Genomic DNA, 27,446 nt, shown 5'->3' on the forward strand with positions numbered 1-27,446 from the left:
AGACTATCACAGCAACGTCCCAGCCTGAGACCAAGGTCACCACTGTGGTGGGAAGAGAGGTTCCACCTATGCTATGTCATCCAATTTACCTCCCATCTTCCCAACATGCCCTTCACTCAGACCCCTGGGTCGGCAGGGCTCTCCCCCAATTCCCCCTGTTGATCCCTCCACCCAGTCATCAAAGCCCAGTGTAAACACCACCTTCTCTGGGCAGCCCACCCTGATCTGATCTCTCACACCTGGTCATTCTCTTCTCTCCTGAGACAGCTGGAGCTGTGAGGACCTCTCCTGCGGTATTGAGGTCCATCTCCTTTGCGCTACAATTGTTTCTGGGCTGCTGTCTTCTCTGGCAAGCAGACCAAAGGTAGGGACCCACAGCTCTGAGCATGGGTCCTCACACATACAAGGCATGAGACTCCTTAGATGGATGGAAGGATGGATAGAAAAAAGGAAGAAGGAGAGAGAGGGAGGGAGGGAAGGAAGGAGGGAGGATGGATGGATGGATGGATGGGAAGATAAACAGATGAACAGATGAGTGGGTCGGAGGGTAGATGGCCCACAGTTCAGTGTGGTCCCTGTAATTGGCCAAAACACCCAGACTCCCCCACTGCTCCAAGGGAATAAAGTTTCCCTGTTTCACTTGTCATAGGCCCTCCCCTGCCTCAATGAATTTGAGATTTAGAAAGACTGCACTGTGTGGAGGTGCAGAAGAAGCTGGGAGTCATATCTGTGCTCCTTCCCTCCTTGGACCCCAATCTCCCATATATAACATGAGGATATTGGACTAGATGATTCCTTGGGCCCTTCCAACTCAAAATACATGTCTATGCTGGGACCCCGCAGAGAACAGAAAAGAACTGACTGAACCCAGTTCAGCTTAAAGGGAACTCTAGAAGAGTTTAGACAAAAGATGAAAGGAAGAAAATGGAAAGAAGGAAAGGAGGGGGACTGTCATGTAGGGACTCAGCTCCTGCTCCCCACACAAGAACACAGGACACTGTGAGGCCAAAAAGGAACACCAACGGAGCCATGGATAGGGGGTTCATACCACTAGTCTCACTGGCAGCTGGCCTAGACAATAAAGCAAACATCCGCCAGTACCCCAACAGGGGGTCTTTCTGCACCGCAGTCTTGCTGGCGGCCAGGTGAGACACAGGAAGTAGAATCCACACGATCCACAATCCGCCACCCATGCTTGCCAACCCCACTTACTTGCTGCAATCTGCAGTCTGCTTCTCTGCCAACTAACCAACTAACCAACCAACCCACTAGAATAGCCACAGCAGTTATATTATAATGGCTATCCGGTAACAGCTGATGTCCATCCAGCCACAGCGGATGGCCATCTGATTACACTTGATGGCCATCTAATAACCGAGCCAGCACCTTTCCACGTGAGGCCGAGAGCCTGGAAACTGCTCTCTGAGACTCTGTCCCCACAGGGACGGAAGGAGGGGAGGGAGGTAGAGAGGAAGGGAGAAAGAAAATTGATTTCCATGTCCAAACTTAAAACTGTGGGGTGGCCGGATGGCTCAGTTGTTGGTTAGAATGCGAGCTCTTAACAACAAGTTTGCCAGTTCAACTCCCGCATGGGATGGTGGGCTGTGCCCGCCCCCAAAAAACTAAAGATTGAAAATGACAACTGGACTTGGAGCTGAGCGGCGCCCTCTACAACTAAATTGTAGGACAACGACTTGGTGCTGATGGGACATGGAGAAACACACTGTCCCCCCAATATTCCCCAATAAAATTTATTTTTAAAAAATGCATTTAAGATACCCCAAATGCATCATTTCTTTTTTTAAAAAAAGTTATTTTCAACATACTTGTCGTGCGGGGTGTCCGGCGGGGCGGCCTGCGGGGCGGCCTGCGGGGTCTCTGTTCCCGCTCCCCACATAAGAACGCAGGACATGGTGAGGCCAAAAAGGAACACCCACGGAGCCATAGGTAGGGAAGTCATACCACTATGGTCTCACTGGAGGCTGGGTTTACACGACGTGCGATCTGCTGTCCGCTTTGCTGCCAACCGACCAACTGTCCTCGACTCTCCTTACTCTCCTTCAGTCTCCTCCTTCACTCTCCTTCAGTCTCCTCCTTCACTCTCCTCAGCTCCCCTCCGTAACGGCAGCAGTTATATCAGTGACCAATGGCATAATGGCTACAGCTGATGGCCAACCAGCCACAGCTGACAGCCATCCACTATCTGAGCCAGCACCTCTCCACATGAGGCCGAGAGCCTGGAAACTGCTTTCTGGGGCTCTGTCCCCACAATACTGAATTTAGGATCACAGCGTGTATCAGGCAGGGAGTCAGGCGGGGTCTCTGGTCCTGCTCCCCACATAAGAATGCAGGATATGGTGAGGCCAAAAAGGAACACCCACGGAGCCATAGATAGGGGAGTCATACTACCATATTCTCACTGGTGCCTGGGTTGGAGACACAGAAAGCAGGAGCCACACTATCTGCAACCTGCCATCCGCTTTTCTGCCAACCAACCTCACTTGCTAGCTGCAATCCCCTGTGCTAACTGCAATCAGCTCTTGCTAGCTCAGCCACCATCTTCTTTCCAGCCCCCATTTTCTGCTAGCGTAGCCACAGCAGTTATATTAGTGGCCAATGGCTTACTGGTTACAGCTAACGGCCAATGAGCCACAGCTGATGACCATCCAATCACAGTTGATGGCCATTTACTATCTGAGCCAGCACCTTTCCATGTGAGGCCCAGAGCCTGGAAACTGCACTCCTGGCTGTGTCCCCACAGCATGTAAGAAGTGATGGATCCTCTAATACAGTGGCGATGCCGCAGTGTGGGGACAGAGCCAGGAGTGCAGTTTCCAGGCGCTCGGCCTCACGTGGAAAGGTGCAGGCTCAGGTAGTAAATGGCCATCCACTGTGACTGCATGGCCATCAGCTGTGGCTAGTTGGCCGTCAGCTGTAACCAGATAGCCAATTAGCCACTGACATAACTGCCGGCTGCACGGGTGAGTCGAGTCAAGAGAGTCGAGAGTCAAGTCGGTCGGTTGGCAGGCAGAGGAGCGGACAGCAGGTTGCCGGTCCTGTGACTCCAGCCTTCAGTGAGACTATAGTGGTCTGACTCCCCTACGTATGGCCCCGTGGGTGTTCCTTTTTGGCCTCACCATATCCTGCGTTCTCATGTGGAGAGCGGAACCACAGACCCTGCAGGACGCCTCGCACACAAGTGGAGCAGCGAGCAGGGTCTCCCGCACGACATACAGGCAGGGATGGCTTGGGGAGGAGGGATGAGCTGGTAAGGGAGGGGGGTTTGTGGGTTGTGGAGGGGGCCACTTTCGCTCTACCCTCTCCCCCACTTTAACCAGTCCACTTCCTCTAGTATTTGTTTTATATGTTGATCTTATGAATCCAACATATTGTTTGAATAAAAGATTTCTGGTGTTTACTTTAAAGCCACTTAACTAATAAAGAGAAGCAAGAGACCCAGAGGGAGGTGATTTGCCCAAGGTCATACAGCAAGTGCATGGACACTATCTGGATGGGCCTGGCTAATGGAAGGCCTCAGTTCAGATGTAATGAATCCAAGCACATGCGCTGGGGGCTGGGAGAGCGCTGCCCCTGACTGGGCAGCTTACACATCTATTATCTGGCTCACCTCCAGCAGCCTCAGTGGGAAATCACCAGGCTCCTTTAAACAACATTCCACTAGGACAGGAACAGACGGATAACTCAGGCCCAATTAGGAACCAGAAAATCTCACAGAGGGTAAATGCCCAGAACAGGGGGACTCGGGGCAGTGGCCCAGCTCTCCACGAGCCTCACAGTGGAAAACCTTCCTAAAACAACCCCGTGGCTGCCTAGGAGCATAATTTAATCTTCCTTTGATGACTCATCTGGCCCTGCCTGGGGCCACTCAGAGAACATCAACTACTGCGGGGCCCAGGTGGGGAGCCGAGAGGGGCTAGACCTGGTTACCAGCTGACCCTGCCCTGGGGTGGGGGGGTGGGGATTGCTGGAGAAGACTTCAGGGGGAGCTGGATGCTGCCTGGGGTGGGGGAGGAAAATGGGAAACCCCTTCCCAACCAGGAATAGGAGCCCTAGGTGGACCCCTCCCTTGCCCCAGAGCAGGCAGGTGGGATGGGGCAGCTGCGAAGTAGCAGTAGAAGGGGAGCTCGCTGCAGGCAGGAATGCTGTGGGAAGCCAAGCTGGTGACTTTGCTAAGGGAGAGGCAGTACAACGTCCCTAGACTGTGTAGAAAATGTGGGTTTCAAGGGACAGAAGTGAGCTTAGGGCCACGCTGCCCCTGCCCTGCCACTTCCTGGCTGGGGGACAGTGGGCAAGTTACTTAACTTCTCTGTGCCTCATTTCTTAATTTATAATGCTAGAATAGTAACAGGATTGCTGTGAGGGTAAAATGAGCCTCATGTTGGTTGCTAGAAGATGGGGTCTTAGACCACAGTCTTTGGTGAGAAAAGGGCTGGAAGAACATATATCAGCACACTCCCGGAGTTGGCTCTCCAGTGAGACTGGATGTTGCTTTTCTTTGGCTTGTTTTATTCCCTATATTTTATGCATGAAATACATTATTATGTAGTTAAAATAATATTGAGGGAGAAAAAATAAAACAATAGGGACTACAATTTGTCCCCACACGGAAGCAGCCAGTCAGAAGAGGAGCCTGACCATTGAGAGTGGGCTGGAAGGGGGGGTGTTCCCTTGGGTCCAAAACTCAGGGAAGCCCTGGCTGCCCCAGAGGCCCCAGGGGTGCCAGTCCTGAGCCCTTGGGGACATGTGCAGGTGACATTTTCTGCCTGGGCATGCCCTATCATTTCCTGGGAGGCAAGTCTCCAGGCCCCTTCTCAGGAGGCATGAGGCAGTTCGAGAAGTTGGTGCCCTGGAAAATGTCCTCTGTTCACGGGCAGCAGAACCTCTCCCTAGCTGTTCTCAGCTCCGAGTCCTCAGAACGTCAGCTCAGAGATGACTCTGGGCCCTCAGGACTCAGGCAGACCCCCTCCCGGATTCCTCCTTCTGTGAGCCTGCCGGAATGACCCACCCTCTGTCCAGCCAGCAGCCGGCCAGGCTCAGCCACATCACTGACCCAACCTTTGCTGAGGCAGCCCTTTGAGGAAAGCTAGGCTTGATGGGTCCACAGCGCGCTCCCTGCGGCCGGCTGCTAATCCTCAGAAGAAAGTCAAACATTAGCAGGGGAAACAGCTTGTGCCTTATGTAAGGCCCCCTGGGGAAGGCACAAACACAGCTTGTTGGAGCTGAGCTGCCCAACTCTAGCAGCTGCTGGACCCTGGACAGAGCAAGGGCTTCAGCCACCTCGACCACCAGCCCCACCGGAGGGAGCCAGGCCCAGCCATCAGGTGAGGAGGGATGGAGGACCCCCCCAGGCCGCGACCCTCCTGGGAAACCCCCAAAGCCAGGCCCTGCTTCCTCACTGCAACTCTCCAAGTCCCTGATGCCCTCTGGGACCTGCCTGGGCCCTTCCTGCTACCCCAGTTTAGTGGGCCTAACCCCAGGGGACAGCCAAAAGCCTGGAGACTCGGCTAAGGGAGGCCTTTCCCAGCAGGCAGCCTGAGCCAACCCTGTATGTCTGCTCAGGACAACCAGGGACCTCCCTAACCTACCCCCCCATCCAGTGTCCAAGACTGGGCCCCTTGGTCCCAGCTGTGTGACCTTCACTGCCCATGCATGCAGCACGTGTGACCGGCGTGCTCCTCCCAGGGAGCACATGCACTCACTCCCACAAGTCCACACACACACACACCCAGACTCACACCGCCGTGCCCTGATGCTCCAATCTATACACATCCCTGTAGACCCCTGTGGGACACATCTGTGACCCCACATCAATACATGCTGTGGGGCGCCTCCTCATGCAGCCACACGCAAATCTGTGCATACACGCAGCTGAGCCCCCACATCCTGATGCCTTTATACATACACTGTGCCACACACTTGCGCTCCCACACACACCTGGGCACACCCTCCCACTTGTGTTTGCACACCCATCCACATGCCCACACGTCCGTCACACGCGCACACACACACACACACACTGCTCCCCGGCCTGGTGCCTTGCCCGCAGCTCTGGACCATCCATCTTGCCCGACGCAATGACCTTCTCCAAGCTCATGGACAACGTGAACAGCAAGGGCCCCTTCCAGCTCCTCGTCACGGTCCTGCTGGGCATCCCAATCCTGGGCATGGCCAACCACAACCTGCTGCAGATCTTCACCGCTGCGACCCCCGCCCACCACTGCCGCCCACCCCCCAACGCCTCCGCAGGGCCCTGGCTGCTCCCCACAGGCCCGAATGGGAAGCCCGAGCCATGCCTCCGCTTCGCATACCCACCCAACGCCAGCCTGCCCAACGCCACCCAGGGGGCCACCGAGCCCTGCCTGGATGGCTGGGTCTACAACATCAGCACGGGGAACTCCATTGTGACTGAGGTATGGCCCCAGGCAAGCCCACGCCCCCCACTTCCAGCAGGGCCCCCACACCCTGCAGCACTTAGGAATGGGAGAGCAGGCTGGGGCCCAGTCTCCTAAGATCGGGGGACAGGGCACTGGGCAGGCAGAGAGCAAGGACCTGGGTGCAGACGCATACCAGCCAAAAGGTTTGGTTTCTTCACACTCAGAGTACAAGCAGCCCGTTCTATGACAGGCATAGCTCTGAGGATACAAAACCCACGCCCTGATCCACAGCCGAGAGGGGGGCACATCAACTAATGAAAGCACTGCACAAAGACGTGTAAAATGCCAACTTTAAAGTACTTTGGTCTGCCACCTTAGAGATGGCCTACCCCTGGGCTGCAGGAGGGGGGTGGGGGGAGGGGGGAGAGCATTGGAGGAAGCATCCATAAAGAAGTGACCCTGGAGCCGGTATGAGAATGTCTGGTGACTGGCAAGAGTTAACCAGGCTGGGAGGAAAAGGAGGAAAATTCCATCTTGTTTGTGCCCAGGGTGGGAAGTGAGTGCAGGAGGGAGTGGACAGAGTAGAGGGTTGAAACATGCCTTAGCAGACCCAGAAAATATCCAGTCATTTCTGGGTTCACCCCCATTCATTCACGCCTTCATCATTCCCTGATTTGTTCACCTGCCATCTCCAGGAGTTACAGAGTTAAATCAGACTCTTGAATAAAGCTGACAGGCCAGTCAGGAGACCGCAGTAGGATTAGGAGGAGGAAATGGAAACTGGCATTTATTGAGCGTGTACAAACTGCCAGGTACATTTTGGGGCTTTCCAGACATTGTCTCCCAATTTGATTCCCACAGTGATAGTCTGTGAAGGTGACTTTATCTCTTTTTACAGAGCAAAAAAAACCTAAGACTCAGAGAAGGGAAGGAAAAGTCCAGTGCCACACAGCTGGTCAGTTTCAGAACCGGAATTTAAAGCTAAAGTCCACAAGAGCCACAGAGGGACGAGTGTTTATGGCACTTCAAAGTAGGAGGAGCCATAGGATGCTAGGAAGGCTTCCTGGAAGAGGTGGCATCTGAGCCGTGAGCAGAGGCCAATGTTTTCGTTCTCTCCTAGGGGACCATAAGCTCCTCAAAGGCAGGATCGTGCTTTTGCCTCACTAGAAGAGCTGTGTTTCAAAGTGTTTACCCCGTGCCAGTCCTGAGTTGGGCACGTTATGTGTATGTGGGCTCCTAGAATCTCAGGAGATGGCATCTCAGCGAGGGAAGGATTATTAGTATCACAGACGAGGAAACTCAGGCTCAGCCTGGTTCCATGACTTTCCCAGGATTATACACAGTTAGTACCTGGCAGAGGTAGGACCTGAATCCAGGATTCCCTATGTTCAGAGTCTATATGATTGTTTTTCATTTGTTTAATGCATAGCGTTTGACATATAAAGCACTTACTGTGTGCCAGGCACTGTTCTAAGTGTTTTATAAATATTAACACTTTCAACCTTCCTGACAACACTATAAGGTAGTTAGTATTATAAGCCCATTTTTCCGGCGGGCACGGGGACTGAAGCACAGAGAAGTTAAGAAGGTTGTGCAAAGCCACCCCTAGTAAGTGGCAGATTCAGGATCCGAACGCCGGCACCTGGCCCCAGAGCCAAGCTCCTAACCATGAGAGTTGCTGACTCTCGTAGCCCCTAGATTATATTTCCTCCTTGTCATATGCATTTTTTCTCCCAGCACCAAGCATAATGCCTGAAATGCATCCAGTCACCAATAAATATTTATTGATGGCTACATGCATGATATTGAGGACAGAGAGTCACAGAACACCTGAGCCCTGCCTGCCCTCCAGGAGCTCACCTCTAAGGAGGAGACAGGTCTAGCCCTCAAGGATTTCCACCAGTGCGGTGGGACTTCCAAGCTTCCTGAGGCAGGGATTTTCAGATGCTTTGCTATGTCCCCAGCAGCTAGAGCAGTGCCTGGCACAGAAGAGGTGCTCTGTGAAATAAACACTGGTGGAGTGACTCAATAGGAGCTTTATAAACTCAGAGTGCTCTTGGAGAGGGCAGCCAGGAGGGCCCCCTGGAGGCAGCAACACCTGCACTGAGTGAGAGTTAGCCAGCAGGCTGAGGTGGGCAAAAGGAGCTGTGTGTGGAGTCAAATGCAGTCACAGAAGCATGAAGAAAGCAAAACAGGGCTGCAAGCGACCAATGGAGGCTGGAGGGGCGGGCAGTGGGGTATGGAGGCTTCCGGACAGGGGGCTGGAGAGGACAGCAAGATGACTTAGATGCTAACTCGAAGGTGTGGCGTCCGTCCCGAGGTGACAGGGACCACTGCACGGTGTTAAGCAGGAGAGTAGAGGCTCAGATCGCTTCCTAAGGATGGTCACTCTGTCCGCAGGGAGGAGAGTGGCTTGTGGAGGGTTTGGGTTCCCGCAGCTGGGGGACCCGTTAGCAGAATGCCACGGGGCTCCAGGAGGAAGATGACTGATGGAAAGGGCAGTCGGGACGGGACAGGCTGGGGAGTTAGAATCGGTGGAGCTTGGGAACTGAATGGATTTCGGGGGTTGAAGGGACAGGGAGTCGAAGAGGCCTCACTGCCTGTAAATAAGTTTCCAAACGCTTGGGCAACTTGCTGGACACCTGGTCCCTGGGAAGATGGGAGGAGTAACAGCTACCCTCCCTATCCTCCAAAAACACAGAACCTAGCCAAAGGAGCAAAAACTTCAAGGAATTGTTTGATTGCTTAAAAACTAAATAATTATCATTGTCACCACTTCCTGCGTGCTGACCCCATGCCAAATAGTCCTAAGAACTTTGCACATGTTAACTCATTTCATCCTCACAACAACCCTCTGGGGTTAGCACCTTTATTATCCTAGTTTTACAGGTGAGGAAACCGAGGGACAGGCCCCTGGCTCCTGGCACCACATTTCATAAACAGGAGTCAAACCCAGGCAGTCAGGCTCCAGAGCCGCCCCACCCCTCACCCCTGTATAACCCGGACCCATCATCAATGGGAATTCTGCTGTCATAGCTCTTCCTGCCTGCCCAGGCCCCTGGGCTTTGCCTCCCTCTGCGGTCCCCACTTAGCCCTCCTCTCTTGGGCACAGCACAGGCCTGAGTGCAGGCCCCAGCTCCAACGCCATAGCCCATAGCCGCCAGTGACCTGGTGAGTCACCGCCCCCTCCACTTTAGTCCCCTCATTTGTAGAATAGGATAATAAGGAACTCCCCCAGGAGAGAAGGGGCGAGGATGGGAGGGGGTTCCTCCCCATCTATCCCCTAAGCTTTCCTGGCAGAGGTGACCACGAGTTCCTTTCTCTGGGTTCAGCAGAAACAAAGTTGGAATTTTTCAGAAGGACCTTTACTAAGACATTAAGAGGAAATAAAGGTCTTCCGTGTAAGTCTGGAGAGAGTGGGGAGCGTGGATTGTGAATGAAGGCCATGGCCCCTCAGAGCCAGGCAGGACACGCGTGCCCATTGCTGACTGCTCAGAGGCAGGGCACAGGGAACCTCGCCAAGAGCAGAGGTTGCAGGTCTTGTACCTGGTCTTGCATGAGTTCACATCCTTACCAGCCAAGTTCCCAGTCTTAGCTGGCTTCCCTGCGGGCTCTGGATTCCCTGGACAGAAGCCATAGCCACAGCTCCCCCGTCCCACACTGAACCTCAGCCCTGTGGGTGGGTGCCCAGCTTGGTCCAGGCACCCTGAAACCCCACCCGAGGCCCTCAGAGGCCTGGGCCTGACCTTGCATGAACAGGCCCTTCCCTCTAAGTTCTCTGCGATTCCTGTCTGGGGCTGGAGCCTTCCTGTCCTGTCTCCAAGGCCACAAGAATCCTGTTTCCTTGCATGGGTCCCTGGAGGCTCCAGGTCAGCTGCTGGAGAAGCAGAGGCTTCCCAGTGGATCCTCTGGGAAGCAGGTCTCCACACTGGGGAGGTTCCCCTGATGAGGGTCTGGTCTTCCTCCATCCCAACTGCCATGTCCCGAAGCTGCCCAAATCCCAGTCAATCTGCCCACCTCTTGTGTCCAGCTCTACCCTGTTGCACATCCCCACTTGCTCACTGTCCACCCTGCACTTGGGTACTCCTATCATCTCCCCTTTCCTAGTCTCCAATCTGACTCCTGGTAAGGACCAAGCAACCCCACCTCAGCCATGTTGCTGGCTCAGCCTGACCCCCAGTGACAGCTCTCACTTAGAAGGCCCTAATCATGTATGTAGGAGTGGCCTGGGGCCATCCTCTGGGCCTTCCAAGGTCAGGAATTTCCAAGGTCAGCACCTACTGTGTGCAAGGCCCAGGGCTAGTGCTTTGCGCTTCTTTCATGAGCCTGTGAATATTGACCCTGTTTTACAGAGGAGTACACTGGGCTCATCACCATGGCTGATCCTCTCAGCCGTAGTGATGAGGTCAAGCTTTTACAGGAGGAGAAACGGGGGACCTAACTCCAGAATCCATGCGTTTTCTACTGCATCCCTGTAAGCACAGGACTTACAATGCATATGACAATAAAACAGCTATCATGTGTTGAATGCAGATTGTTTGCGAAGGAACAGTGCTGGATGCTTTTCATTCCTTATGTTACTTACAATCCTGAGAAGCAGGTACTAGCATTACCCCCATAGTATAGAAGAGCAGACTGAGTCACAGAGAGGTTAAGTAACTGGCCCAGGAACACACAGCTACTAAGGGGCAGAGCTGGAGACTCATCCCCAGGTACCTGGCTCATCCTCTCCAGCCCTTGTGCCCCAGTACAGTTTCCATTGAGGGTCCAAGAGTCGGCAGGGGCTGCAGCAATTCTCCCCAAGGTCTCACCTGATTCTGAAAGACCCCAAAGCTAGAGAAGGTTGTTTCCTTTGTCCTTGCTCTGGGAGGTATGGCTCAGGTGTGGGGTTCCCTGGCAGAGTGAGCCCCCTCCCCCCACAACGCACCACATAACAGGGCCCCATTCTGCTGATCATGGCCTTGATCACAAATGGCTCACCCTGACCTTTGATGGCCTGCTTTCTGCTTTCCCTCTGAGGGGCCTCCTGGCCTCTGATCTTGCTGCAGCTCCAGCTCCTAAGCCTGTCCCTCCCCCTCTGGACCTGATATCAGACCAGCCCACCTGGCTTTGGCCCTGGCTGCCTCCTCAACCACAATTCCAGTCCATCCTGGCCTACATGTCTTACGGGGGCTCACAGCAACTGCTCCCACATACTGAGCCTTCCCTCCTGCAGCCCAGAGCTCAGAGTGAAGCATCAGCAAGCCATGGTCAAGAATATCAGTTGGGGCTCCAGCAGGCCTGAGTTTGAGTCTCTGCCTTGAAATGAACTGAGCTTTGCTTAGGCAAGTTATTTACCCTCTGTGCCTCAGTTTCTTTGTCTGTAAAATGGAGGTAATAATAGTACTTACTCCATAAGGTTATTACGGCATCATTTGCAAAGGTTGCTCCTGAGCACTGCAGACCCCCTTTTACTCTCCTACCACATTCCTGGTGTATCAGCTCACTCAGGAAGACATGGCAGTGGGCTTTCTCTCCTTCCCTTCCAGAACCCAGCTCCCTGGGGGCTCAGTAAACACTCTAAGAGAGTAAAAGGAGGCTAAGAACTTTGGACTAGGATATTGTGACCAAGAACTCTATGTGGAGTTTCCAAAAGCTGATGAGGAAGAGGTCAGTCCAGGCCATACCAAGGGCTGGATGGAAGTACCAGGAAGTTCCATCCAACCAGCAAGTTATTTTTCCTGGACTTCATTAGTAAAATATGGATAGTAACCCCAACCCTGTTCACTCATTAATAATTCATTGAACAAACATTAACATTGACCACGTACCAACTATTCTGTTAGGGAGAAAGAGCCAAAGGAGATTCTCTGCCCTCAGCGAGGTTACAGGATACTGGAGAGACAAGTAAATAAGCAGCTAGAATGCTACATAATATGTGTCCTCTTGGAGGTATGAAGATGCTGAGTGTGGAAGGAGAAATGAAAAATAACAGTGGGCGTCTGGACATGCTTCTCAGCCACTTATCCATTTTCACAAATATTTACTGACCACCTCCTTGTGCCAAACACCCAGAAAAGATGTTCCTGGCACTCAGAAAAGATAATCTTGACATGAGTTTAAAAGGACTGGCAACATTATTAGAATAAGGAAATGATGACAAGTGCAAAAGCAAAGAGAAACATAGTAGCATGAAGCTTTGATAGAATCACTAGTGTAACCAGATTAAAACCACAGAACCCACATGGCCCAGCCTATGGTGGAGTCAAAGGAAACATAAACCACCCTATTAACACCTTGAAGAATAACTGAGCCTTCGGCTAGAGGTTTTCTTACCAGGGCTTTCTCAAGGGTTTTACACAGCTAGCCACACAGAATGTCACCAAAAATCTCTCTAAATATCTTTCCTTCCCCCTCAAATTCCAGGATATCTTTAAAATTCTCTCTGTATTGGATTCCCTCATTGCCATACTCTCTATTCCCAATCCCTTCCCATCACCACCCACCAAGCCAGCAGGTACTTCAAGCAAACATACAGGAATCACACATTCATTTCCTAGGGCTTCCATAGCAAAGCACCACAAAGTGGGTGGCTTAGAACAACAGAAATATATTGTCTCACAGTTCTGTCAGCCAGAAGTCCAAAACCAAAGTGTAGGCATGCTCTCTCAAGGATCTAGGGAAGAATCCTTTCTTGCCTCTTCCAGTTTCTGTTGGTTGCCCATGATCCCTGGCACTACTTGGCTTGTAGACACATCACTCCAGCTTTTGCCTCTAGTGTCCCATGGTGTACACCTGTGTGTGTGTCTCTTCTCTTCTTAGAAGGACACCAGTCATATTGGATTGAGAGCCCATCTCTACCCAGGTAGGACCTCATCTTAACTAAATATATCTTCAATAACCCTGTTTTCAAATAAGGTTACATTCTCAGGTACTGGAGGTTAGGACTTCAACCTCTCTTTTGGGGGGACACAATTCCACCCATGATAGTTGTACATCTCAGATCTGAGCCCCCATGGATTTGTGTTCATCTTCAGAGTAACCGTGGCCACTTTTTTATCTTCAGCTCTGATGGGCTTCATTAACCACGAAATCTCTAGGAGAAACTTAGAGTGAATTGAGGCCTTGGGGTGTGGACCCTGTGACCTCTCGCTGAGACATCAGCGTACCTCTAACCTCTAAGGCTCTCCAGCTCTCTGTTTTGCCCATAGAATGTTCACTCATTCAATTTCACAAGTAGTTACTGAGTGACTTCCGGGTATCAGGCACTGTTCTAGGCAATGTAAGTATAGTCATGAGCAAAACAGGCTAAAAGACTTGCCCTCATCAAGATGATATACTTGGGGGAGAGGAAGGAAGGAAGGAAGGAAGGGAGGGAGGGAGGGAGGGAGGGAGGAAGGGAGGAAAGAAAGAAAGAAAGAAAGAAAGAAGGAAGGAAGGAAGGAAGGAAGGAAGGAAGGAAGGAAGGAAGGAAGGAAAGAAAGAAAGAAAGAAGGAGCGAGGGAGCAAGGGAGGGAGGGAGGGAGGGAGGAAAGAAAGAAAATATGTAATATGCCTGATGGTATAAGTGCTAAAGAGAAAATAAAGTACAGTAGAGAGATATAGACTGCTGGGGCTTACAATTTTAAATACGGTGGTGAAGAATGTCTTCTTTAAGAAGATAACATTTGAGAAAAGAGCTGAAGGAAGTGAAGGAGCATGCCAAGTGGCTATCTGGGGGAAGAACATTGCAGGGCAAGAGAATACCACACACCGAGACTCTGGGCTGTGTGACATGTTTAAGGAACAGCAAGGAAATCAATGCAGCTGGAGGAGAGTATGTGGAGAGACAGTAGTAGGAAGTGAGAGCAGGGAAGTGATGAAGATAAAGATGGGGGCAGATTCTGCAGGAATGTGGAAGGACTGCGGCATATTTTAAATGTGACCCAAAGTTCATCCAATGGTATTTTCCGCAAATTGCTCCATTTTCTGGAAGAAACTGGAAGAAACTTGCTTGCGACAGTTATTCTAAAGCCTACATCACCAAGACCATGGTAGAAATGAAGACCCAGCAGATCTGGTTTCAGACAGTAGAGCAGGGCAACAGACTTAAACTAATCCAAGCATGTCTGACACTGACCTTCTCAAGATCCAAACAGATTGATTGCTTAAGGCACTAAATAACATCGAGGAATGGCGGGGGCTGGGGGGCAATCAAATTTCCATTTGCAACTTCTTGCGGATGTATCAGGATAGGCTATGTTGCCATAACAGAGGAGTCAATAATAATTCAATGGCTGAAAGGATCTAGAAGTGTTTCCCTTTCTCATGCGATAGTTCTAAGGTGAGCATTTCAGGCCACTGGGTGACTCTGCTCCACAGGGACCCAGACTGACAGCGGCTCTGACATCTTCACCACATGGCTTCCAGAGTTCCTCTAGTTGTCACTATTCCCACCAACAGGAAGGGAGAAAGCATGCAAGTCCAGGCCAGGGATTCCCTCTTCATCAAATGAGGTGGTAGTACACATTTCTTCCACTCACATTCCATTGCCAAGAACTAAGTGGTCCCACCCAGCCAGAGGACCACATATAGCTTTACACAGCATGCCACAGAGTACCAGAAATCCCTCTAGACACCCAGCAGGGTACTCCCCTCATACCCCCTCACTTCCTCCTTTACCCTTTTCCCTCTCCCACCCCCACACACAACCATGCAGGCTCCCTTTTCCAGCCAGAATTGCCCACTGGGTTTCCTGGCCACGCTGGGCCCCTCGGAGACAGCTGGAGAAGTTAGAGTTTTATCCACCCCCATCCTTCCTCACTTCCAGCAGAGGAAAGTGGAAAGAGCTCCCTGGAATGTGTAGTTCTTCCCCTACACTGCTTTACTTCCAAAACATTCTTGTGAGGGCTTTCTAGTGAATAAAATTCTCCACTTCATTACACAAGTAATTCAGGTTAGCTGGACAAAGGGTGCATGTTGGGGATTAGCAAGAGATTAGGCCAGACAGGTACGCAGGGGCCAGCAAGCTGAGGGCTTTACAAATCCGTGTTAATAGAGCTTTCTCTTTACCCAAAGGGCAAGAGGAAGCCAGTGAGTGCTCTAGGCAAGACAGGACCCTGATTTGAGAGGTGTTTTAGAAAGTCATTCCAGTTATCAGGGTAAGAATGGACAGGAGGGTCTGAGATCGTAGGCTGGGGACCTGCCAGGAGAATGTCACAGTAATTGTCTCTGGCCTCAGTCTCTTCATCTGCAAAATGGGGATGATAGTGCTACATCATAAGGTTGTTGTGAGGATTGAAGAAGTGGAGGCATGGAATGTGCTGGGTGCATAGCAAACCCTCAGTAAATATCGGCCATTGTTCTTAACCCAAGTGCAAGATGATGAGGCCTGCACTAATATAGTAGCAGTGGAAATAAAAGAATCCAGATTCAGGAAATATTAAAAAGTTACAAACTGAAGGATTTAATGATTATAAAGTGAAGGAGAAAGAAGTTAAAAAAAAAACGGTTACTAGTCACTGAGATTGAGACCTCACAGGGAGTGGAATGGTAAGGTAACTCTGAGATGCCCGTGAGAGATCATCCATGTGGAGACTTCAAGTTGGCAGCTGAATCTACTGGTGTCGAGGCCAGAAGAAAGCTTGGGCTGAAGACACGGTTTTGGAGTCTTCATCATAAAATAGTAATTGAAGCCATAGGAGCCAGTGGCATTTCCTGGGGAGAATGGATAACAAAAGAGAGGAGAGCCTAGGAAAACTTAAGGGATAGAGCGAAAGGAGCCCTCGGATGAAAAGGAGGAAATCCAGGTGGAGGGAGAGGTCAGCAGTGTCACGAGCTGCCCGAGGCCGAGTCAGGTCAGGACACAGAAGGTTGCACGGATTTGGTGAAAAAGACATCGTCGGTGGCTTTGAAGAGTGCAGTTTCAGTGGAGTGGCAGAGGTGGAACTGAGACATTAGTGGGGAGACGATGATGGGGTAATAGCGAGTGTAGTGCCTCCTGCGAGAGATTTAGCCTTGAAGGGAAGGGCGACGTGGAGCAGACATGAGGGGAAGAGGTTCTCAGGAGAGATTTGAGCCCATGCAGATGCTGGTATGAGGGGTCAGGAGAGTGAGAGCGAGTGAGGATGTGTGATGGAATGAGGTGGCCACAACGGAGGGAGGGATGTCCCCATAGAGGAGGAGGGGGAGGTTGCGGGTACAGCAGAGGGACTGACCTTGGACCTGTGAAGTGGGGAGAGGAGAAGCAGGGAGCCGCGGGGATGCAGGCAAGTTCCGAGGGGCTGAGGGAGGAGGTTGAGGACAGACCTAGGTAGATGGGACAGCTGAGCAGACTTTCTAAGTCATGTGAGAGGCCACACATGCTAGAGGGATGTTGTCATTACACAACCACGGGTCAGGGACCCAAAGAGCCACAGGCAGACCTAAGGAGCCCAGGGCCAGGCTGAAAGAGGCAACTGTGCCTGGGAAGCAGGGGGCCAGGCTCAGGGAAGTCAGATGAGGGTGCTGGGAGAGTGAGCGCGCATGTGGCGGGGTACAGGCTGAGCCCGACTGAGAGGGCTGGTCTGCACTGAGCCAGGCTGGCGCTACCTTTCTCTTGCGCAGTGGGACTTGGTCTGCGACTCCAACAAACTGAAGGAGATGGCCCAGTCTGTGTTCATGGCGGGCATACTGATTGGGGGGATCGTGCTGGGAGACCTGTCTGACAGGTGAGACACTGGGGCCTCCCAAGGGGGTCACAACCCGTGGAGATGACCCTGGCCCTCTCTGCTCCACCCATGAACCGCCAAAGAGGCAAAGAGCTGGGGGAGGTGAGAAGGATTGTCCTTGCTGTGTAGCCTTGCACACGTCCCAACCCCTTTCCTGGCCACAGCCTTCTCTCTGCCCCAAAGCCCTTGCAACTTTCCCCAGACCCAGCGGGGAAAGCCTCAAGGTTTTAGGACACAGTGCAGGGGCCGTGTAGCAGTGGAAGTGGGGTGAATGGACTGCTTAGAGATGGGTGGTTCTTTGACCCGTGCTCAAGCAGCTAAACTATGTGTAGAGATGACTCATTAACTCAAACTTCTAATTGCAAACTTGTCCAAAAAAACAGCAATTACAAGCAAAGCACTGTCTGGGGAGGAAGTTACACGCTCTGCCTGGGAGGTTGGAGGTAGTAGGTGCAGCCCTTTACTGCAGGCCTGCAGTCCCTAACCTGGGCTGGCTCACAGTGGCTAACCCAGCCCCTCCTCTCCTTTGAGCTGCAGGTTTGGCCGAAAGCCCATCCTGTCCTGCAGCTACCTGATGCTGGCGGCCAGTGGCTCAGGGGCAGCCTTCAGCCCCACCCTCCCCACCTATATGGCCTTGCGTTTCCTGTGTGGCTTCAGCATCTCAGGTGTTAGCCTGAGCACCGTGATCTTGAGTGAGACACAGGAGAGGGGGGAGGGGACCGGAAGTTTAGGGAGCAACAGCTTGAAGCGGAGAGAGTAGAGTCTGGGCCTGGCTCAACCATGGGCCCCCTATGACCTTGGTAAAGCAAGGTGTCACCCCTCTCAGGACTTCAGAGGCCCCCTCTAAATATAACAACAGCAAACATAATAGCAGCAGCTGTCAATACTGAGGATTTACCCTGGACCTGTCACTCTGCTAGGCACATGATCTCATCCTGTCTACACACACTAGTGGATAATACTATTATCCCCATTACACAGATGAGGAAATTGAGGCAAAACAAGGGAAGTCACTTGGCACTGGGAAGGCACTCGAAAGAGTGGGCTTGGCAGCCAGACAGAGTCCTAAGTTTGAGTCCTGCCTTCTTGAGCCTCAGACATAGCATCTGTAAAATGGGGGCGAAGAAGCCTTAGGATCAGAGTCAGATCAAGTAGAAAGTGGGGTGTGGGGTGGGCAGGAGCATGTGTTCCTTCACAGGGAGGTGCCCAGGGCCCCGCAGGATGCTGATCTGGTCCTTGGGCTCCTCCTGCAGATGTCGAGTGGGTGTCTACCCGGATGCGAGCCATCACGTCGACTACAATCGGCTACTTCTACACCTTTGGCCAGTTCATTCTGCCCGGCCTGGCCTATGGCATCCCCCAGTGGCGCTGGCTACAGTTAACCGTGTCCATTCCCTACTTTGCCTTCTTCCTGCTGTCCTGGTATGTGGCCGTCTCCCCTTCACATCCTGTCTTAGGTCCACCAGAGCCAAACAGGGGAAGCCCATGCTTGACCAGGCTGGCCAACTACATCTGTCCTGGGCACCACCATCCCAGAGTCCGGGCTTTCCAGGGAGGAGGAGTTACCAACACAAAGTCACGCTGCACGAGGGAGCAGGTGTCTGGGGGCATTCAGGGACTCCCTAAGGCAGAAGAAGGGGTGAGTTGAGATGGACGGGATGGGGCCAGGCTGTGGAGAGCACAGAAAGCCAGGAAGAGACAGAGACTACCTCTGACAGTGTGTGTGGTGATGAAAGTTCTGACCGAGCTTCTGTTTGTGAAATAACAGCACAGAACAGGCTCAGGCTCAAGCAGGTGGGGATGCACCTCAAGAAGGAGGTGACTGAGCAGGAGGAGCAAGGGGACAAGTCTGAGAGGCATGTTGAAGGAAAAACCACAGTTTGGGGACTTCTGGATTTGAGATATAAAGGAAAGGAAAGCTCAAAGCCTGAGAACCTGGGACAATCTAGGCACCTGGGTCAAAGACCACCCCCCCCACACCCTGGTAGACCAAGAGCTCATTCAACACATCAAACCTGAGGACACATTGAAGACAGGAAACGAATCTCCAGCACGTAGTTGGCGCCAAAGAACAGGAAATAATGAACGAACTCAGAAAAAGAAAGATGTTGTGGAGCGACCCTTTACTGAGTACTGACAATGTACAAAACCCTGTTCCAGGCATTAACCTATATTGTCTCCAACCCTCACAGATGAAGGGGGCATTATTCTTCCCATTTCACTGATGAGAAAACAGAGGCTCAGAGAAGTGAAGCAATCAATCCCCCAAGGTTACACAAAAAGATACAGAACTGGGATGGGACCTCCATTTGGAAATGAGAAACAGAAGCTTCTAGAAGGGATGGGCAATCTTGGGGGGGAGAGATGGTCAGAGTATCCAGGGTACAGCCAGGAAATGTACACAGCCTTGAGGTGCAAGCAGAGAAGGAGCAGAGAGTCAGGAGACAAAATAAGGGCAGACGTCAACACAGTACAAGAGGTCAGGGCCCCTTCGTTGTATAACAGGCCTCACTCACTCTGAGCCTCAAGGTTTCTCTAAGCAAAACGAAGTTAATAATGCCTGTCACCCAGAGTTACATGCGCCTAGCCCTCAGGAAACCTCACTCATTGGAAGCCACTTGTCATTGTTCTCAGGAAGAGGAGGACAAAGTCCAGGTCCTGATTGTGGTGACTGGGCAGAAGTCACTGACAATCTTGGGTGAGAGCAGGCTGAGAAAACTGTCAGGGCAGAAATGGAAATCAAAAGGCCAGGAGAGTGAGTGGGGGTTGGCCCTGGAAGCCACCACTGTCAGCTGGGCCCAGTGGTTTGAGGCCACGTGACCAATGTCCACTCCCCCAGGGACCTTGCTGGAGCCAGGTCCTGAGTGCCTGTGGGGACTGATTTCACCTCAGACCAGCTTTCTCCAAACATCAGTCCTTTCTCCCCACACTTCCGCCTCCCCGTTCCTCTTCACCTAATGACCCTCAGGGACTGCTCGGGGCAAACCGACCCCAAAAGTACAGCCTGGAGGTGAGAAAGAAGGAGGTTGGCATCTCATTTGCCAATCCCAAGAACCCAGCATAGTCGGTCCTTTGCAGGGAGTATCCAAGGGTCCTCTAACCTATTCCCTAGGCCACAGCCCTAACCTTAGTCCCCTTCCCCAGCTGCCCTGGGACTGGAGCCCTGCCCCTTCTTCACCCAGGACCTGGAATACAGCCCAAAGAAGGCTGAGGAGGTGGATATGCAGGACCCTCCAGCTGTCCAGCCTCCAACGTGCCGTCCCTTCCCCAGGCCCCACCTGCCTTGGCCTAGGGCGCAAGGCTCCTAGCTAAGGAAGATGCCCAACGATAACAAGCAGCACAGGTAGGGAGCAGAGGAAAGGCTCTTGTGGAAGGAGAAGACTACACTGGAATGTGTGCTGGCTGCAGGCAGCCCAGGTACAAAGCTTGGCCAAGTTGAAATTCCATGAAATCTGCAGTAAGGTCACTTGGGTTTCTGGGCCTCCAACCCCTTGGCGCTGGCTATTGATGTTCTTCCAACTTCTCAAAAGGGCTTCTGGCATGGGGTGAGCGACTGTGATGATTCTGGCCCCCAGGTGGGTACCGGAGTCCATACGCTGGATGGTCCTGTCTGGAAAGTCTTCGAAGGCCCTTAAGATTCTCCAGTGGGTGGCTATCTTCAACGGCAAGAAGGAAGAAGGAGAGAAACTCAGCCTAGAGGTAGGGGCCAAGAAGAATTGTGGCAGGAAACTTGGCTCTGACCTTGGGCTGTACCCTCCTTTTGCCTCTGTTCCCCTGCTCACAAACCAGCCTCACATTTGATGCTCTAAGCAAGCTCCTCTCAAGGCAGCAGGCCTGTACCCCTCTTTCTTCTTCCTCCTGCCCACCAGCTGCTCATTAATGGCATCCCTCCCCTTCCTCTGCCTCAAGGACCTCAGCCTCAACCTGCAGAAGGAGATGTCCTTGGCCAAGGCCAAATACAGCGTAGCAGACCTGTTCCGAATACCCATCCTGCGCCGTGTGACCTTCTGTCTTTCCCTGGCCTGGTAACCCCCCACCCCTCCCTGTCCACATCCTAGCACCTCTGCCAAGGCCAGGGTGATGAACAAGGCTTCCAGCAGGCTCACCTCTCAGGTGAGCAAAGCCTAGGGCACTTCCAAGAGGAGTCAAGAGATCCCCTACCCTGGGCTGCCCCAGCCCGGCCCTGACCTCAGAAATCGGCTGTGTCTTTGCCCCACACATTAGGGTTCGCTTTCCTCTGGGGTCACACTCACCCCACCCACAGGCAAAATGTTCCAAATCCCTTTACCAGCTCACATCCCCACGCTGTGTCTCTCTGCCACTGCTCCCCACTGGACCAGCTCTGTCCTCTGAGACCTCAGAGAGCAGGACTGGTCCTCAGGGCTTGAGATAGAAACTGTGTTCCTCCTGAGCTTTCTGTTCTGTCTGACCTTCCACAGCTCCTTCAGAGCCCTTTCTGTAACCTGGTTCTAAGGCCCTTCTCCAGCCTGGCCACCTCCAAATAGGAGCCAATTTATCCAGGAACTCTTCTTCAAAAGTGATCCTTCACTTCTGAGAAGGGAAGGCCAGGCACTGGGCCCATGTGCACAGCTCAGCTTCCACCTCCTCCATTCTAGATGTTAAACTATTACCCAGCCAAGAGAGATCATTCACTGCCTCCTTTGGTCTCAGAGTCCCTCCAGCCCTGATATTCTCTGGAGTTAATTATGTGGCATCTTTGCCACCACACTCTTGACCATGCCCGTGTCAGACATAACCAATCAATCCCAGCACTTTCTCACTGAGTCCAGCCAGACACAATCTCAGAGTCCTCAAAATGTTACTCAAGCAGTCCCTACTAATCAGTTGCAGATGGCACACAAAAATGAAACTATTCATCATCCTGGTGACCCATTGACCAGTACAGGGAAAGGCCTCAGCCTGGCAGAAGGTGCTAATCGATCCCTGCCTACCCCTCAGGTTTGCCACCGGTTTTGCCTACTACAGTTTGGCTATGGGTGTGGAAGAATTCGGATTCAACCTCTACCTCCTCCAGCTCGTCTTTGGTGGGGTCGACGTCCCAGCCAAGTTCATCACCATCCTTTCCATAAGCTATCTGGGCCGGCACATCACCGAGGCCACTACTCTACTCCTGGCAGGAGGTTCTATCCTAGCTCTCATCTTTGTGCCCTCAGGTGAGAAGCTGGAACTACCCGAGAACCTTCTGAAAGAGGCTGACCCATGCAGGCCAGTGTGTCTGTGGGTATCACAGGCTGGGAAGTTGGGGTACCAGGTATTCCAGTTCTACCGTCTCTAATTCACTGTGTTACCTTGAGCAGGTCCCTGTGCTCTCTGGGGCTCAGGTCTCTCATCTAGAAAATAATTCAATTGAGCTAGATGGTATGAAAGCTCCTTTCCAGATCTGACTTGCACTGGGCAAAGTATGGTGATGTCTGGATGGTGCACAGAATTGCTCGAGGTTGGGTATGGCCTGTGTGGCTTCTCTGCAGAAAACGAGCGGGGATGGGGACTCAGCAGAGCCCAGTGCTCACGGAACACCCTGCAGCCTATTGCACCACAACTTTGGACACGCCACTTCCATTTTGTAGAGATGTTTGTATGTTGACACACCTAAATCCTTCCAAAGGAACTTGGGATACTTTAGGACAAGAACACATACAACAAAATATAAATGGGAATAGGAAATCAGAGCCAGGAAAAAATCACAAATGCAGCAGGACACAAACCTGCAAAGCCCTAGGAATTGCAGAGTGGCTATTACTCAGCTTTAAGTGTGGATCTGAACTTCACAGCAGCCAAAGCAAAAAAGAACACTCAGGTGCTCCTGAGCCCTAAGGCCCTACATATTCTTCCCTCTGCAGACTTGCAGACCCTGAGGACAGTACTGGCTGTGTTTGGGAAGGGATGCCTATCAAGCTCCTTCTCCTGCCTCTTCCTCTACACAAGCGAGCTATACCCCACAGTCATCCGGTAGGTTCTGGGCCTAGGGCTGACCCGGCCAGAGGAAACAGGGTCAGGTGGGATTGTGGCATCCTCCTGACCCCTTCCCAGGAGTCCTAGCACTGTCCTCTAAGAACCTCACACACAGGCTGCCAATCCCTGCTCTGAACTCTCCCAGGCAAACAGGTATGGGCATAACTAACCTGATGACCCGCGTGGGAAGCATGACAGCCCCACTGGTGAGAATCACGGGAGAGATGCATCCCTTCATCCCCAATGTCATTTTTGGGACCACTGCCCTCCTGGGAGGCAGTGCTGCCTTCTTCCTGCCTGAGACCCTCAATCGGCCCTTGCCAGAGACCATCCAAGACATGGAAAACTGGTCAGTCCCCTGCTTCTGGCCCAATCAATGTTCCTCCTTGGGGGAGCAGGTGTAGGCCCAAGACTTTTCCTGAGCTTTCTTTCCCTAGGTCCCCACGGGCAAAGGAGCCAAAGCTGGAGTCAGAAACAGAAAAAGCTACCCAGAGGATTCCTCTGCAGCCCTGTGGACTGGACCTGCGCCCCAGCTGAGGGCAGCAGAACCCCCTTTCTCTGCCTCCAGAGACTAATCCCAGCCAGTCCCCTGCCTGCCTCTGGGCTCCGCAGGCATTTGGAGGGGCCCTGGGCGGGTCCATGCTCTTAGGACAAAGTTTCTGAGAGCTTGTGAAGGTTCTCAGCCTTCCCTTACCCCTCTGTCCTCATGCTCCCTGCAGCCCAGGCCCTGCCATTCTTCTGCCCAGTCCTTCCCCACTTTCACCTCTCCCATTGTTCCAGCTCCCTTTTCCTGACGTTCCCCCAGATTCCCTGGCTCGATCCTAACAAAGACAGCCTCCCCTTCTTGCCCTCCACCCCTTTCTTCAATGGGAGGTTTCAATAAATGGCAATGAAGAACACATGCTGCTCAGGAAGAGGGAAGGGGAAGGGGGCAGGCCACTGTGTACCCATGTGAGCTGCACATGTACCCATCTGTACTTGTGTACAAGCAAGTGTGGGCATATAGGTTCACACAAGCTGGCCTGATATGAATATGTACGTGCATGTGGAGTGCACTGAGCTATTATACACACCTTACATATTAGTCTGCTCCAGCTGCTATAACAACATGCCACAGACTAGGTCTCTTAAACCACAAACATTTCTTTCTCGCAGTTCTAGAGGCTTCGAAGTCCAGGATCAAGGTGCTGGCAAACTCAGTTCCTGGTGAGGGCTCTCTTCCTGGCTTGCAGCTGGCCACCTTCCAATTGTATCCTCATGTAGAGGAGAGAGGGGAAGCAAGTTTTCTGGTGTCTTTTCCATAAGGACACCAATCCCATCATGAGGGCCGCACCCTCATGACATCATTGAACACTAATTATCTCCCAGAGGCCCCACCTCCAATTACCATCTCACTGGGGGTTAGGGCTTCAACATATAAATTTGGGCAGGGACACAATGCAGTCCAAAGCAAGTGCTGTGCTTGGGCGTGTCTACATGTCCCAGAGAGCATGTGAGTAGATGAGTGGACAAACCCAGAGAGGCAGCAGACAGAAGAGGGGTCTCCTCCAGTCCTGATCTTCCTGCCTTGCTTGCCTCAAGTCTCTGATCCATGACCAGCTCCACACCCATCAGACAGTTTTGTCTCCTATTTAACTGAGAAAACGGCAGCCAAAGCTGAACACCTTTGATGTCTGCTGCCATGTTTCCCATATTCCGTCTAATCGCAGCAGAAAAGCCAGTCCTTCATTAGGGGCCTGCATCCAGCCTCTCCCACCAGCCACTATCCGCTTTCCCCCTTGGGTCTCTCCCCATTCCCTTTCTCCGGGTTCCTTCCATCACCAGTTAAAGAAGCTCAAGCCTCTCTTATCTTAACAAAAACCAAACTAGCAAACAAACCCTCCTCGGATCTCCCTCCAGAGATCACACTATCTCTTTCTCCCATTCATAGCCAAACTTCACAGAGGAGGTGTCTGCCTCCCCTGCCTCCACATTCTAACCTCATACCTCTCCATACTGGCTCCTACCCCTTCCCTGAAACTGCTTTCACCAAGGACACTCATCACCCCTCTGCTGAATCCATAGGTCACTTTATGTCCCTCCTCTTACTTGGCCTCTATGCAGATTTGGTTCTGTTGGCCACACCCTCCTTCCTTGGTTTCTGAGATGCCACGTGCTCGCAGCTCCTTCCCACATTCAGTCTGTTCCTTCTCAGTCTCCTTTGGCATTTCCTCAAGGGTCTACATCCCCAGAGCCTACTAACTGAACAGTTACATGACCCTACACCTCTGGACCAGAGGGCACTGCTGATCCAAATCTCATTAATCACGTGTTCTGTCCTCGGCGGGGATTTGAGCCATGGAGGTTCTAGTCCATCTCTTAGTCCTTGTCCTGGGAAGGCAAGTTAGCAGGAGGGTGGGCTAGTCCAGATGCAAGTAGAGAAGAGAAAGCCAGCAAGCAGAGAAACAATGAAGCAGGTGCACAAAGAAAAGAACAAGTGACACTGGGGCCCAGATAAATAGAACTGGTGAGACTATTTGCACTGATTCTTCATGGATTTCAAGTCCCAGATTCTTATCAGCCCTGGAAGCACTTTCTGACCTAAGGTCTAGTAAAGATCTCTGAATTCTCCAAATAAATTCCCCTTTTTGTTTAAGCTAAACTTGAAGAATTCCATTCCTTGTAACCAAATAATTCCAAAATCAGCTCCTCTTCTTCTGTCATCTCTTGAATGCTGACATTTCTCAGAACTTGTTCCTAGGAGCTCTTCCTCTAATAACCTTTCTAGCACTGTCCAATGGAGATATGATGCAAGCCACCTATGCAGTTTCAAAATGCCTCATAGCTATTTTTTAAAAGCAAAATTATTTTAATATTATATATAATAAATTTTATTTAACCCTGTGTATCCATATATTACCATTTCCACATGGAATCAATATAAAAGGTATTAATGAGATATTTTCTAGTCTTTAGTTCATACTAAGTTTTCAAAATATGGTCTGTATTTTATCCTAACAGCGTGTCTCATTTCAGATGAACTTGATTCAAGTGTCCAGTAGTGGCTGGTGACTACCGTACTGGACAACTCAGACACACCCCAGGGCTTTGATTATCAGCCAACTACCCTCAAACCTATAGTTAGATAATTAAGGGAAAGCTTAATAAACATGAAAGAGATCATATTGTACCTCTGCTTCAACCTTTCAGTGACTTCCCATTGGGATGAAGTTTAAACTCTGTTACTAGGCCTGTCATGATCAGGCCCCAGCCTGCTTCAACGGCTTGTTTTTAGCACACTCTACCTTGCACCCTAAAATCCAACCTCATTCCACTTCTTTCAGTTCTTAGACTGCACCAACCTTCTCTTACCCCTGCCCTTCTTTCATGCCCAGCATTTGACTTGTCCCCATGCCATTCCCATTGCACTTGGATTAGAGTCAGCTGTCCATGGGGCCCCAAGGCCTCCCTTGGCCTAACCGGATTTCAACCTGGAGGGAGAAGAATTGGGCTCCGTGAGGAACACTAACCACCTTACTCTACCTCGCCTTTCCACTATCCAGTATTCAGGGTAGCTCCCAGGATGTGCTGGCCATTCCTATGCTGTTCCAGAGTATTTATTGCAAAGACACAAAGGAAAGGAAGGGAAGGTGCCCAGAAAAGCACTTCCCAGTCACGTGATAAGGGCTTCTGGTGAACTGGGAGGCCAGTCAGGATGTACCGACCCTTCACATGGCTCATTCTTCTTGTCATTCCCAAACCCCGTTCTGGATCCCACCCTCTCTCCAGCTCACCTTATTCCTCTCCAACTCCAGCTCTTCCTGCTTCTCCCACTCTCATCTCTCTATGCCTGGGCAGGGCCTCCAAATGGCTCTGTGAATTGCCAATTAGTATGGAGCTTCTTGCTCAGGCAGACTCCTCAGTTTGAACCACCTCATTGGTTACTAGCCTTATGTCCAGCCTTTAAATGGCAGTCTTTGGATAAACATCTAATTTCTGCAGAATCCACTGGCTAATGTAGCCAGGCTCATAGTTTGGCTCCTTGCTCAGAATCTTGCTATGGGCCTGACAGCCACTCAGAGTCTGTCAGACTTCTCTCCAGGTCAATCTTTTCAAATTCATATTTAGGGCATGTGACCTAAGCAAGACTGTTATCTTTGGTCTGTTGCTTATTTATTTGAAAAGTGTCAAAATAATAAAAATCAAAATCACATGTAGCCACACTCCTTACACCTCATTTATTTAACAGAATAAAATTATGCAAAACCCAGGTGTCTCAGAAAATCTGGGATATGTGATAGCTGCTAGCATGGTAGAAAGAGAGATGGAATCAAGAGGGCTGAGTTCTAGAATTGCTTGCTATGTGACCATGGACAAATCCCTTGCCTACTCTGAGCCTCCGTCTCCTTACCTTCATAATGAGACATTTTTA

At 51.6% G+C, this 27,446-nt stretch overlaps 1 protein-coding gene across 6 annotated transcripts; it reads left to right on the plus strand.

Moving 5' to 3' along the window:
- Positions 1-5,096: 5,096 nt before the first annotated feature.
- Positions 5,097-25,673, plus strand: SLC22A8 (solute carrier family 22 member 8). 6 transcript variants are annotated; one of them, XM_081064001.1, is made up of 11 exons: positions 5,097-5,342; positions 6,068-6,431; positions 16,959-17,062; positions 17,600-17,754; positions 18,316-18,484; positions 20,638-20,761; positions 20,972-21,087; positions 22,022-22,236; positions 22,924-23,032; positions 23,181-23,241; positions 23,473-25,673. In XM_081064001.1, exons 2-11 carry the CDS (start codon positions 6,096-6,098, stop codon positions 23,608-23,610), a joined length of 1,527 nt encoding a protein of 508 aa, XP_080920127.1. In that variant the 5' UTR covers positions 5,097-5,342; positions 6,068-6,095; the 3' UTR covers positions 23,611-25,673. The 6 variants fall into 6 exon arrangements, with proteins under 6 accessions (XP_080920127.1, XP_080920124.1, XP_080920129.1 ...); XM_081063998.1 differs by having other exon boundaries at positions 23,181-23,384; positions 23,473-25,672; XM_081063999.1 differs by having other exon boundaries at positions 5,233-5,342; positions 6,111-6,431; positions 23,181-23,384; positions 23,473-25,672.
- Positions 25,674-27,446: the final 1,773 nt, after the last annotated feature.

The sequence above is a fragment of the Rhinolophus hipposideros genome, assembly GCF_964194185.1.
Source record: "Rhinolophus hipposideros genome assembly, chromosome: 10".
In the NCBI taxonomy this organism is placed as follows: domain Eukaryota; kingdom Metazoa; phylum Chordata; class Mammalia; order Chiroptera; family Rhinolophidae; genus Rhinolophus; species Rhinolophus hipposideros.

What these genes read in the sequence shown, in the direction of transcription:
- SLC22A8 (XM_081063998.1), top strand. Translation starts at nt 6,096, where the DNA reads ATGACCTTCTCCAAGCTCATGGACAACGTGAACAGCAAGGGCCCCTTC. An exon ending in GAGAGAAACTCAGCCTAGAG is followed by an intron (nt 20,762 to 20,971) that starts GTAGGGGCCAAG and finishes CTCTGCCTCAAG; the next exon opens with GACCTCAGCCTCAACCTGCA. An exon ending in TCTCATCTTTGTGCCCTCAG is followed by an intron (nt 22,237 to 22,923) that starts GTGAGAAGCTGG and finishes TTCCCTCTGCAG; the next exon opens with ACTTGCAGACCCTGAGGACA.